At 39.2% G+C, this 12,573-nt stretch overlaps 3 protein-coding genes across 7 annotated transcripts in view; all 3 read left to right on the forward strand.

Annotated features, from left to right (window-relative positions):
- Positions 1-250: 250 nt before the first annotated feature.
- Positions 251-2,342, forward strand: LOC128875897 (uncharacterized). Of its 3 annotated transcripts, none has more exons than XM_054121900.1 (6): positions 251-503; positions 726-933; positions 1,073-1,208; positions 1,298-1,444; positions 1,583-1,712; positions 1,877-2,342. In XM_054121900.1, exons 1-6 carry the CDS (start codon positions 471-473, stop codon positions 2,060-2,062), a joined length of 840 nt encoding a protein of 279 aa, XP_053977875.1. In that variant the 5' UTR covers positions 251-470; the 3' UTR covers positions 2,063-2,342. The 3 variants fall into 3 exon arrangements, with proteins under 3 accessions (XP_053977875.1, XP_053977876.1, XP_053977874.1); XM_054121901.1 differs by having other exon boundaries at positions 255-503; positions 726-926; positions 1,099-1,208; positions 1,295-1,444; XM_054121899.1 differs by having other exon boundaries at positions 327-503; positions 1,295-1,444.
- A 63-nt stretch (positions 2,343-2,405) lies between these two features.
- On the forward strand, positions 2,406-5,968 carry LOC128875900 (uncharacterized). Its single transcript, XM_054121905.1, has 4 exons — positions 2,406-4,466; positions 4,544-4,562; positions 4,697-4,801; positions 5,065-5,968. Exons 1-4 carry the CDS (start codon positions 4,266-4,268, stop codon positions 5,109-5,111), a joined length of 372 nt encoding a protein of 123 aa, XP_053977880.1. The 5' UTR covers positions 2,406-4,265; the 3' UTR covers positions 5,112-5,968.
- Positions 5,969-6,249: 281 nt separating this feature from the next.
- The window catches only part of LOC128875869 (dynein axonemal heavy chain 7-like), a 16,902-nt gene continuing 10,578 nt past the window's right edge, over positions 6,250-12,573 (forward strand). For all 3 annotated transcript variants that reach the window (XM_054121818.1, XM_054121819.1, XM_054121820.1), the window contains exons 1-17: positions 6,250-6,817; positions 7,165-7,322; positions 7,414-7,567; positions 7,649-7,798; positions 7,874-8,071; positions 8,154-8,530; positions 8,624-8,845; positions 8,898-9,195; positions 9,366-9,713; positions 9,791-10,056; positions 10,169-10,322; positions 10,422-10,850; positions 10,979-11,213; positions 11,288-11,403; positions 11,473-11,751; positions 11,837-12,094; positions 12,180-12,464. In XM_054121818.1, the coding sequence (XP_053977793.1) occupies positions 6,380-6,817; positions 7,165-7,322; positions 7,414-7,567; positions 7,649-7,798; positions 7,874-8,071; positions 8,154-8,530; positions 8,624-8,845; positions 8,898-9,195; positions 9,366-9,713; positions 9,791-10,056; positions 10,169-10,322; positions 10,422-10,850; positions 10,979-11,213; positions 11,288-11,403; positions 11,473-11,751; positions 11,837-12,094; positions 12,180-12,464 (4,365 nt within the window). In that variant the 5' untranslated portion in view covers positions 6,250-6,379. The remainder of the gene's footprint in view (positions 6,818-7,164; positions 7,323-7,413; positions 7,568-7,648; positions 7,799-7,873; positions 8,072-8,153; positions 8,531-8,623; positions 8,846-8,897; positions 9,196-9,365; positions 9,714-9,790; positions 10,057-10,168; positions 10,323-10,421; positions 10,851-10,978; positions 11,214-11,287; positions 11,404-11,472; positions 11,752-11,836; positions 12,095-12,179; positions 12,465-12,573) is intronic.

Below are 12,573 nucleotides of genomic sequence, written 5' to 3' on the forward strand. Positions count from 1 at the left end.
AGAAGAAATTTGAGGCGCCACGTATCAACTGCGGAACAACTAAAAAGGAGGAACTCGTGCGCGTGCACACTTTCCTCTTTTAGTTATTCCGTAGTTGGTACGTGGCAGTGATGGATAAAACCCTAGGCTTCGAATAAATCTGAAGTTTGCTGATATGTTTGTCTCGTTTCCTTCTTTGGAAAATGTTCAAAAGAGTAAATGAGACAAACATGTCGGCAAACTTTAGATTTATTCGAAGCCTAGGGTTTCGCCCATCACTGCTACGTGGTGCCTCAACTTTTTCTCGACTAGTGATCTTCCACCAAATCAGGATACAATTCTAGGCCCTCTACATCTGTTCACATGTGTTTAGTTACAATTGGTTACAGTGACAAACATGTAAACGTACACATGTGAAACATGAACTAAGAACGAGGTAAAAAAAGATTTCAAATTTCAATTTCATTCGTTGTCAGTTTGAAGTCAATCTAATGGATCAACTTGCGTCGACATTTAACAAAAATGTAGGTCATCGAAAGAAAAATTGGTAAAACGAAATATGTAAATGTGGAAAGGAAGGAAAATGTCATTTTTCATCTCTTATCGATTTCAAGCTGTTTTGTAAATATCGCGTCTATCGAAATAGACCTATAAGAAGTTGTTGCGAAAGACAAACAAAAATAGTTTAGAACAAGAATAAAATAGTCCATTAATTCGTAAAGTTTCATTACATACTTTTATTTCAGCATTTAAACAGCGGGCTTGGCAACGTGACTGAAAAAAATTCTTATTCGCAAACGAAAGCCTTGATCGAAATAATCGAGTTACACCGTTATTTGATACAAAATCAAGATAAACTCGAGAAAAGAAATTTTTTAGAAAAAAACCTATCATGGAATGCAAAATTGCAAGACTTGGCAATAAATATTAAAAAAGCTACAATCGAAGTACGACGTATGTTCTTATGTGATATGTTACTTTTAACAATTCGTAGACGTTAGATCCTTTCTTTTTTTTTTCTTTTTTTTTCTTTTTTTTTCTTTTTTTTTCTTTTTGTGTGTGTGTAATTCGAACGATTAATGTTTTCTACCAGAACGGACGTTTGATCTCACCAAACAGAGATCACATTTTATCCAATTCCAACAAAAGGCTGAGGTGGATCGGAAAGCTGCAAAGTTTCTAAAAACGAATGTTAAAAGATACCTGGAGTACATGCTTGCCACGCAAATGTAAGTAATTTTTCTTATTTGTTTACTAATTGACTTGTAAACAAAATGGTATCTTTTGACTAACAACAGAAACAAACACATTTTAGCAGTGAATTTACATCTAAAATATTAATTGCGAACCAGGAGAATGAAATGCGAAAAAAACGTATACAAAAGGAAGCAAAATCTTTAGAGTTCCACTTAAAATCTACCGCTATGATACATGATTTAAGAAAAACTGACTTATACCATACACGGTACGTAACAATTACAGTACAAATACTAACCGTCATATTCCTAGATAATTTTAATCGAGCTTCGAGTTAGGAAAGCTACCGTAATTTTATGTTATAATGTTGCAACAGCAAATATTAATCGCATATACAATTATGCAGCTTTAAAACAAAGAAACAATACTTGGACCAACTCGCAAAATATGACGAGAATATTGAAAAACTTTACGCTTGCAAAATTTCTCTTCTGGTTGATAAAGATTCCACTGAGAAAGAGTATGTTGCTATTCAGGTATGATTGACATATTTTCTATTTGCCGTTACTTGTCTTTTTTCGACTATTTTTGTGGTAATAAAAGAAAAAACGTTGAGAGCGGTGTCCGTCCCACACGATCATCCGCATCGTACAGTTTACACGGCACATTTACATATGTATACGTATGTATTGTTACGCAGAATCAACTTATCGGTCAGCGTAGTTTGTATAATCGATTGAAAGAGGAACACAAACAGAACGTAACGAAGGCTTTTATAGAAAAATTAGAAAGTTTTCGTCGAAATCGTGCAGCAAGATTGATTCAGCAGAATTGGAGATCGTACTGTGCACGCGTGTCTGCGAAAAAAAGGAAAAGCAGAAAGTAACACATGTACGAGAAGCCGCGCATTTCGGTTTTAGCAGAGTACTTGGCGTATGTAAGTTGCTATAATACGAAATGATGAGACCATTTAATTTTTCTGTTACAATTTGATTTTAATTTAAACCAATAACGGCGGTTTTGTTTACAAACAACACCTTTGTAACATCGATGATTTATTTTTCATCGACAATACCAAACAGCAGTAGCAGCAGCAACGTGTTTCGATTGTTGTAGTAGACTTTTTGAAGGAAAGATGATTAAGTATCCAACTATATTGATCTTTTGCTATGTTTAGAAATCTTTCTCTCTCCAACTCACCTCCTGCCCCATGTTGCCGCCCTCTACCCAGTGCTCCTTTCTCCTCGTTTGCCTTCGCATCGCGTCGATTTTCCAGCGCGTGGAGCTACAAATATTGATTAGTGATTGGATTTACGATTAATCTAAATTTGATTTGAAATTTTCATCGTTTCTATCGTATTTCGCTATATTTAAAGTGTAACTGTGACGCAACTGTGTCTTGTCTTTAAGGACGGTAAGAATGTATGGGCAAACGACGCGAAAGAAAGCAAAGAAAATAGATTTGTAGGAGAAAAGGTGTAAAGTAAAAACGTAACATAATATAATAAATTGAAAGAGATCGAGATCGAGATCGGCGAGGGTGGATTAGCAGAATAGAAAGAGAATGGTAAACCGCGCGCGCGCGCGCGACCGAAAATGATCGGGTAGGTAAGTACGAGTAAATAGCAGTACGCTATAGTGGCGTGCGCGGGCCGCGGATGGCGGAACGCATGCTCCGAAACCTTTTCCCGGGGTAATATTCAGTGAGGGAAAGCAACTCGCCACCTCGGTACTTGGCCAGGCGAGGCTGACAAACCGTTCGATCGTTACGAGGTGAATCAGACATCAGTGACCGGACATACCGCCAGTCATAATTCGGAACGTATATCGATCGTTATCGTTCATATTCTTCTGGTCAGCTATGGTTATTTACTCGAAACAATTTCGATAACCGGCAGCATCGACCATTATTTGACGCGGATACTAATCTACTTCGGTATGTGAAAAGGGGTAAAAGAAGAGGCGATGAAGCATCAGCGAAACCGATATTAAAATATTACCGTAGATGTATTAAATTTCTTTCGTTGGAACTTTGAACGCTTGGAACTAACCGATTCTTTGAGATAAGATGCATTAAATTTGATTAAAATCGAATAAACTATCGACGGTGAAACTAACGTGCCAGGCGAAGCGAAACCAACGTCCGATAAGAAAACAAACTGCTTTCTGGATGCATGCCGACATCGGATAGTCCGAATCTAGGCTCTCTCGTAAAACGAATGCGCACCACCTGTAGCTCGATATCTACTCTGAAAAGGTCAACCGCCCCTCTCTCGTCAAGCTTCTTTACAAATGTAAGTGAAACGCTTCTCTTTTTACCTCTTTTCGCCACCTTTCTTATTTCCTTCTTTATCGAATCTTACAAGTCTTACTACTTGAAATTTACTACTTGATTTACTACGCGTTTTACACTTGTCGCTCTATGCGTGCAAGATAACTTTGGGTAACTTGAATAGTTGAAGAAAGGGCTAGCAAAAAACAACCGATTCCGAGTTACAAATTAAATTGAAGACGCGACGCAACACTAGATAGATTTCTTTACGCGTGTGTCACTTTTACCATACACAACGAGATGAAATATGACGCGTATGTAGATTACACTTTTTCAGCGAAGCACGTACAGTCACGATATTACTTTACAATTGTTATCAGCGGTGCGAACTTGAATACGATTCGATCGTTATCGGAGCCGATTATGCGATCATCTTTATAATTTGAGGCGTTCAAGTTTCTCTCACAACAGAGAACAGAGGAAACGAAGAAGAAGACGAAGAAGACGAAGAAAACGAAGGAGAAGAAGAAGAAGAAGAAGAAGAAGAAGAAGAAGTAGTAGACGAAAACGAAAATAAAGTGGAGAGGATAGAAAGGAAGAGAGAAGAAGGAATAAGGGAGTAAGGAAATAAAACGGAAAGAGCTTGTCGGAGCAACGTTCGTTTACTCGATTTGGCTTACTATTTTTTTTAACGAAAGCGTTTGAAAAAGGGATGATTATATCGGTAGTTTTGCCGGCGTGTAAACGTATTTAATTTGTACGCGACAAAGGTTCGTCGGATCAACGCTATACAATCCTCGCTGTTATCGTACTAACCATGATCGAGGGGGCGAACGATATCGGATCTTGTAAATGGAGTATGGAGGAACGAGAAAAGATTTTAGCCACGGGCACGTTAAATCAGAGGAAGGAGGCATTTAAAGACGACGAAGAGCTGATGCGAGAAACCACGAAATTTGTAAGCGAAGTTATCGAAACGGCAACCACCGAGGCCTCGAAGAGTAAAGCACATTCGGAGGTAAGCCATGTACAACTTCCGATTCGATCCAAACAATTGACGCGTTTATCAGAATTAATAATCATTTGATGTTTCAGGGTGGTGACGCCGACGAAGGTAAGAATAATATTCGAAACGATTCTACGAGGTTATTTGAAAAGTAATATAGATGTAATGTGAGTGTATATGTGTGCGAGTACGAGAAAGAGAGAGAGTGAGAGAGAGAGAGAGAGTAATGTATGTTTGCATAGGAACTAGACTGAAAGGTGTGGATAATATCGCGGAGTGGAATCATCGTGCACGTGGATTCTGCAATCGAGTATTGAACGCTCTCTGCCCATGTTTCACCAACAATGGTAAATCGTAAAGCGTTTTGAACCGTCGAACCATCTATTTTTTTCCACGCAACTATACATACAGGAAATGAAAATTAAATACTATTTATCCACGATTTCTAATCTCTATAGAATAACATTGTCACGCATGCTAACAATGAAATGGTATCGAGTATCGAGACACGCGGTAACATCCTGCACGTTGCAACCCATACAGATATACATACTACACGTAGTTCAAAACAATGTATACTATCTATTCAGTGTATCTATTCTTTTCGTAGAATTATTCGCCTGGACACCGTACCGGTATCGCTTCACGAGACCCTAATCGCTCGCTGCCATCCAGAATTACCGTACATTGCCGAGCAACTATCGATTCGATTGCCAAACCGTTAAGACGCGTAATTAACCCAAAACAGAATATCCGTTTCGGACAACGATATAATACAAACTTTTCCTCATTTTCTTCTATTTTTTACTCTATACGCATATACGGCTCACAAATATCGTTCCAAATGTATCGCGCAACTGTAGAAAATTTGTCCTCGAGGAAGGGTCACGTACAAGTCTAGGAAAATCAACTCGTCGCTCACGTGAAATGTATTTCCGAATAAAATATACCGATAATTGAATATCTTATCATAAAAGGTGATTCGGAAATAAACTTTCCTCTTGGAACATTGTCCACTATTTGGTTCGTATTTATATATCTAGAATATTTCCGACAGCGGCTCGTACCGAAACTAATTTTATTCATCGTACAGTGGAACAAGTACTGCAAACTACCTATTTATCGGATAATTTTTAATTAAAGAAGAGTACGCGCGCGCGCGCGCGCGCGCGCGTGTGTGTGTGTGTGTGTGTGAGAGAAGCAGTAAGAATCGGTATTTCAATTTATCGTACAATCACTCGATGTGGTATGGGAACAACAAGTAAAAGACATCGGTCGACTGACAATCAAACGAATATGTTACACGTGCACGCGAGTTTATATACATATATATTCTATTTTTTCTCCAGCGATAATCTAAAGCGCATATTCGATGTTTGGTTTCTGAAAAAACCTACGCGGAATTTGCTACGCGAATAATTTATCCATCAACTCGAATGAACCGTTACAGTACGAAATAATCTATACGACTGTTAATTATATAAGCAAATATACTATTAATTTTGTGTATCCGTTAATAAATATAGAGATACAGACAAAAATTTCACAGAGTGTGCGTATAGTTTTGTTTGCTTTTATAATTTTTATTTATCGAGATAAGCGTGTGATCTGCGATGGCGATGGCAAATTATATGTACATACATGTACGTACGACTGTCATGGAAAGTCACGGTTGTCATGGAAAGTTACCTCATGTTTCGATGTAGCGAGCAAATATCGAAAAAGCATGTGTCGTTAGGTTAAAAGGTAGTCGGCAAAAGTAAAGTAGTTGAGTAAACGGTACTTGAGTATTTAAGCGGAAATCTTACCACCGATCGTAATGGTTAGTTTATCGGTCAACTATTGATACGATAAAATATCAACTCGAATCGAGCAATATTTGACGATTCATCGAGTAGATACATCGGAGCTTAATCGACGATACTATGGAACGCAACAAGGAAAAATCAGTTTTAAAACGAAACAAGTATCTGTCGCTATGCCGAGAAAGGGAAAATTTTCGTGTCGAACTTATCGAAATGATGAAAAGGGAGAAACCGTTGTGCAGTACGGCCGAAATCGAGCCAAGCGTTAAAGAAAAAGTAGAAGAAGAAGAAACCAAAGATTTGATCACAAACAAAGACAAAGATATCTTGCGATATTATTATTATTTAACGCACGGTATCGATGACGTTTACGTAGGATCAATGGATCCCGATCTTTTGGGGAAGATCTTACGGATGGTGCCAGCCAAGTGGCAAAACAAATTTAAGGAATCTGTAGCTGGTTTGGTAATCGAAGTGAAACAAGAATATGCCCTGAACGTGAAGAAATCAGTGGTTGAGTTTGTTATCGGTGATTCGTCGCAATTTTCGTTCGATCAGGTGGGTGTATGCATAAATACATAGTCACGTATACTTTTCTAATAGTCCGAGTTGAAATTTCTTGCAATTCCCCTATTAATTCCATTTAATTATTCTTTCGTGACAAAATAGCTTACAATTACAAGCTACGAGGATTTACTTTGAAATCATAGACTGTATATTTTGTACAATCAGCCTGTGCTCTTTTTAGTAGTAATAGAAATAAGTTGTCGTGGTAGATGAAAAAGTCCAGCGATGAAAATCGAATGGGTGGAAGAAAGATGAGGGTAGGCGAGAGAGAGAGAGAAAGAGAGAGAGAGAGAGGGAGAGAGGATAGAACGGAAATCGAGAGTGGCTAGCATTTTCAGGTGAGCGTGTTCGAGAGAAATAAAAAAGTTAAAGTGATTCGACTTCCGGTAGAACATACGATCAATTATCAACGTACTAGAGCGAAATTGGAGAAAACAATGATCCTTTATTGTCCAGCGGTGCGACGAATTATAGATTATTGGTATCGCGAATTCAGGTTAGTTTTCCAGTACATTTCGCGTATTTCTGCTACTATGGCAACTTGCTACGATAAATATATTCATACGTAATGCATACACGTGAAACAGCGAGAGAAAATTGATAAGTGGACAAGAATTGATGGGACACGGTACATCGTACGATCTTGCTAGTTTCGAGAAAGCCATCTCGAAGATGTGTCTTCGAACGAGGGAGGATCTTGCCAAATACTGGCTACCAAAACTCCGAACCATTTTATTTACGGTACGAATTTTTTGTATCTACGTACGATATATTGTAGAATACGTAAGAGGAAAATAGGTGAATGGAAAGGTGAAATTTTAGGCCCACGAGAGAAACGAGTTACCTTCGAGGTGCGACGCTCCGAGATTGAAAAGATTTTTAAATTGTCTAGCTTTTATTATGGAAGATCAGTTACGAAGACTTTGTTTGGAATCGATGGAAGAGTACATCGATTATCTTTTCGATAGAAACGTAAGTAAGAGGAAAGTAACGCTAAATGGATTCGAAAGAAAATAGATTCGACATGCACGCGCGTTTCGTTTGTAGCATGCGCGTTCTGGCTTCGATATAAAGTTAATGGTAAGAAACACGATCGTATTATTCGAACCGACGTTTAAGAGGTTCGTGGAAGTGCTGTCGAGGCTATTGAATTCACCACGGGAAGCAGTTGTCGGGTTGCCGTTGCTCGAAACGTTACTGCAATGGACCGTTTCTACGATAGATTTCGCTCGGACATCCCTCGAGGTAATTAGATACTTTGATTTACTCGAACGATTTTACGATTAGAGTGGTTGGATAACGTTGGATGTTTGATTTAACATCGCAGCCGCGTATATCGATCGAGTATTTTGAGCGACAAGCAAAGAAAATCGAACGACTAATAAACAGCGAGAAAGCTGAACTCGAGCTGCAAGTTGAAGAATTTGAAAAATACACGAGTTTAATGGACGGTACCGAAACAAAGAAAATCGAAGAGTTGTTGAAAGCTGAAACCGATAGCAATTTCGAAAGCTTCCGAGTTTTAATCGAACACTACGATCAGCTTTCGCGGCGTATAACGCTCGAATTTCATCGAACTTATTTCGGTAAATTTTTCGTCGTCCACAGAGGAGACTTTATAGATCATATCGCCTCGATAGCTCGCCGACTCAAAGAGGAATTGCTTGCTAGAATGATTACCGTTTACCAACAAAAGTCTCGAGCGTAAGTATACATACGAGTACACGTACCTACTTAGATTAACTCTGTATGAATCGCGTCATTTCTTTTCTATATACTGTGTATATCTATATTTAGTATAGGAGATGACTATCAATATATCGTGGACCGTGCTTTAAGCATTCCGGCAAATACGATGGAATTGATGCAACTTAAAGAATTTATACGCGTCACGGAAACGGAGACTGGCTTTAGATTGGAAAATCGTTTAAAAGAAATGATTAAATACCTAGTCTTTCTATCGGATTATTCAGCCTTGAGTCCTGTCGAATTGAAGACCAATAACTTTGCTTTTCAATGGTAAGTGAAAGTCGAACATACCGATTCCTATTCTTACAAAGCATAATTCAAGGTACCACAAGCTTCCGGAAGTGTTGGAGCAACACAGAGATATAATTGCGAGTAAAAGTGGGGAATATCAAAAGAGCTTAAGAAAGAGGATCGAACAATTTGTACGAGAGCTGGAAACGTATAGAAAATATTGCGACGAATTGCAATATTGGGGTAATCTCGAAGAGATATATCGATACAAGAAGAAGGCTGATCGTTTGGAGGAGAAATTGATCGTTGCGATGGACACGATCGATAGATTCAACGAGGAAGAAGAGTTGTTTGGTTGGCAAGTGTCCGAGTATCCGTTACGAAAAGCGGTGAGTACGAGACCTACTCTTAATACCTTACTCTTTACCTACTTTGAAAAGGAGGAGGTTTTCTCGATTCGACGTGTCTATCTTTTGTTTACTTTTTTTCCGAAATATCGTAACATGTAAGTAACTGTGTTTTCTTGTTTTCTGTTTGAAACGCGCCGCGATGATGCTAGACAGCGGATAAACTATCGCCGTACAAACGATTATACGATGGTGGCTGCGATTTCTTAATCAATTACGATACGTGGATGAATTCCATGGTGGGTTCTCACGATCCCGAAGAAATCGATACCGTGACAGGAACCGCTTATCGCACAATCTACAGACTGGAAAGATCCATACAAGAACCGATCGCGAAAAAGCTAGCTGAAACGATTCTAGCGAAAATAGAAGAGTTTAGAGAACACATGCCTGTAATATCCACTCTTGGCAATCCATCCATGAAGAATCGTCACTGGGAACAAGTATCCGAGATAGTTGGCTTTCCGATAAAGATCGACGAGTCGATGACGCTCGCTAAGGTATCTACGAGCGTGTTACTACATACATATTTACTATTTACTATTTACTAAACACGAGACTGTTTTCTTAAACGTAGATCCTCGACTACGGTTTGCTCGACTACGTTTCGAAATTTGAAGGGATATCGGACGCAGCGTCAAAGGAGGGCAGTTTGGAGAAAGCTCTTGTTCGAATGCATCTCGATTGGGCGGATATCGCGTTCACCGTAAATCCTTATCGAGATACCGGTACATACGTGATTGCCAGTATCGATGACATACAGTTGCTTTTGGACGATCATTTGACGAAAGCTCAGACTATGAAAAATTCTCTTTACATTCGACCATTCGAAAAGGAGACTCTGTAAGTACACCTTTTACCTTTTACCTTTTACCTTTTACCATCCAACATACATACATGTATATTTATATTGTTTGTACGAATGAAATAAAGCTATATTTGATACTATGCTCAGAGAATGGGAGTCAAAGTTACTCCTGCTGCTAGATATCATGGACTATTGGCTACAAGTCCAAGCAACGTGGATGTATCTCGAGCCGATATTTTCCTCGGCTGATATTCAGCAACAAATGCCGGAAGAAGGTCGACGATTCAGCGCTGTCGACAAAGTACGTCCATTTTCTTGCTGTTGCCATTTCTGCCATCTCTTCTATTCTGTAACAAAACTCGAGAAAATTCTAACGAAATTCCGATTTAATCCGACATAGATCTGGAGAGAAATTATGCAGATCGTATCGGCGGATCCCCGTGTTATGTCCGTCGTTGAAATCGACAAGATGCTCGATCGCTTAAAGAAATGTACAAATTTGCTCGATCTGATACAAAAAGGACTTGCCGCATACTTGGAAAAGAAGAGGCTGTTCTTTCCGCGATTCTTTTTCTTGTCGAATGACGAACTTTTGGAAATATTGTCGGAAACGAAAGACCCTACCAGGGTTCAGCCGCATTTAAAAAAATGCTTCGAAGGTATCGCGCGACTAAGCTTTACGGACGATATGGAGATAACGTCGATGAAATCGTCCGAGGACGAGGAAATTAGACTGGAAGATGTCGTTGATACGGCGGCGGCTCGAGGACAGGTCGAAAAGTGGTTGCTCGATCTTGAATCTTCGATGAAAAAGAGCGTCAGATCTCAGGTAAATGGATTCGGATTCGGACGATGCTTTACTCGGATCGTTCATTTTCCTCCGAAAGAAAAGTACCGAATCTTCTATCCAACACCAAAATACAGATCTATAATTATAATTATAATATAATGTAATAGGTAATTCAAGCAAAGGATGCGTATTCGAAGCAAACCAGATCGAAATGGGCCCTGATCTGGCCTGGTCAAACGATTCTATGCGTCAGCAAACTTTATTGGACGGCTGACGTAACGGATATATTGCCGAAATCTACCACTAATTTGGACAATTATATTCGCATCTGTACAAACGAATTGCACGAAATCGTGAAATTAGTGCGTGGAACGTTATCGACGCAAAATCGTACAACTTTAGGTACAAACCATTCATCTATTCCATCTATGTATTTTCGATTCTCGAAATAGAATCCGAACGTTTATGCATTTCAGAGGCACTAGTTACGATGGATGTTCATAGCCGTGACGTTGTAACGGAGTTGTTTAAGCAAAGAATTAACGATGTAACGGATTTTGCCTGGTTGGCTCAACTAAGATACTATTGGATGGTAAGCAAGAAAACTGACGTGTACTACTAATACGAATAACGGATTTCAATTCCTTCCTTACCGATACAGGACCAACATTTGTGGACAACGATGATAAATACTTGGTTCAAGTACGCGTACGAGTATCTAGGCAATACTTCGAGATTGGTGATAACACCGTTGACCGACAGATGCTATCGGACCTTGTTCAGCGCTTTAAGCCTACATCTTGGCGGTGCACCCGAGGGTCCCGCCGGCACCGGGAAAACCGAGACGACCAAGGATTTGGCAAAAGCAGTAGCTAAACAGTGTATCGTTTTCAATTGTTCCGATGGTCTCGATTACATTGCTTTGGGAAAGTTTTTTATGGTATGACATCAAAAATGGCATCGTTAAACGAATTTTTCGCTACTTTTACGACGTACAATTTTACGGAATGCGAAATAATTGTCAGGGACTGGCAAGTACGGGTGCATGGTCTTGCTTCGATGAATTCAATCGTATCGATTTGGAAGTATTGTCGGTGGTAGCGCAACAAATTTTAACTATTCAACGAGCCATTAATGCTGCAAAGGAAATGCTCGTTTTCGAAGGCATCCAGATCAAATTAGACCCTACTTGTGCCGTGTTCATCACGATGAATCCTGGATACGCGGGAAGAACCGAACTTCCGGATAATCTGAAAGCCCTGTTTCGACCTGTCGCTATGATGGTAGGTGTCGATGTCGATCGACTACGGCTACTCGAAAGTCGAAACAACCTTCTCGTATTCGCAAAACTACTCTTTTTCCTTTTAGGTTCCAGACTATGCTCTAATTGCCGAGAACACGTTATATTCTTACGGATTCTACGAAGCCCGGCCGCTTTCGGTGAAAATCGTGACAACCTACAGACTATGTTCCGAACAACTTTCCAGTCAAAATCATTACGATTACGGAATGAGGGCGGTGAAATCAGTTTTGGTGGCCGCTGGAAATCTAAAGATTAAATATCCGGAACAAAACGAGGATATTTTAGTGTTGCGCAGTATCAAAGACGTTAATTTACCAAAATTTCTCAGCGAAGATTTACCGTTGTTCAATGTTCGTAAACCATTCGATCGATTGCCAAATAGATGGCTGCTCGTGCAAACGGAATTATTATTATTATTATTATTATTATTATTATTATTATTATTATTATTATTATTAT

The sequence above is a fragment of the Hylaeus volcanicus genome, chromosome 4 (assembly GCF_026283585.1).
Source record: "Hylaeus volcanicus isolate JK05 chromosome 4, UHH_iyHylVolc1.0_haploid, whole genome shotgun sequence".
NCBI classification, from domain to species: domain Eukaryota; kingdom Metazoa; phylum Arthropoda; class Insecta; order Hymenoptera; family Colletidae; genus Hylaeus; species Hylaeus volcanicus.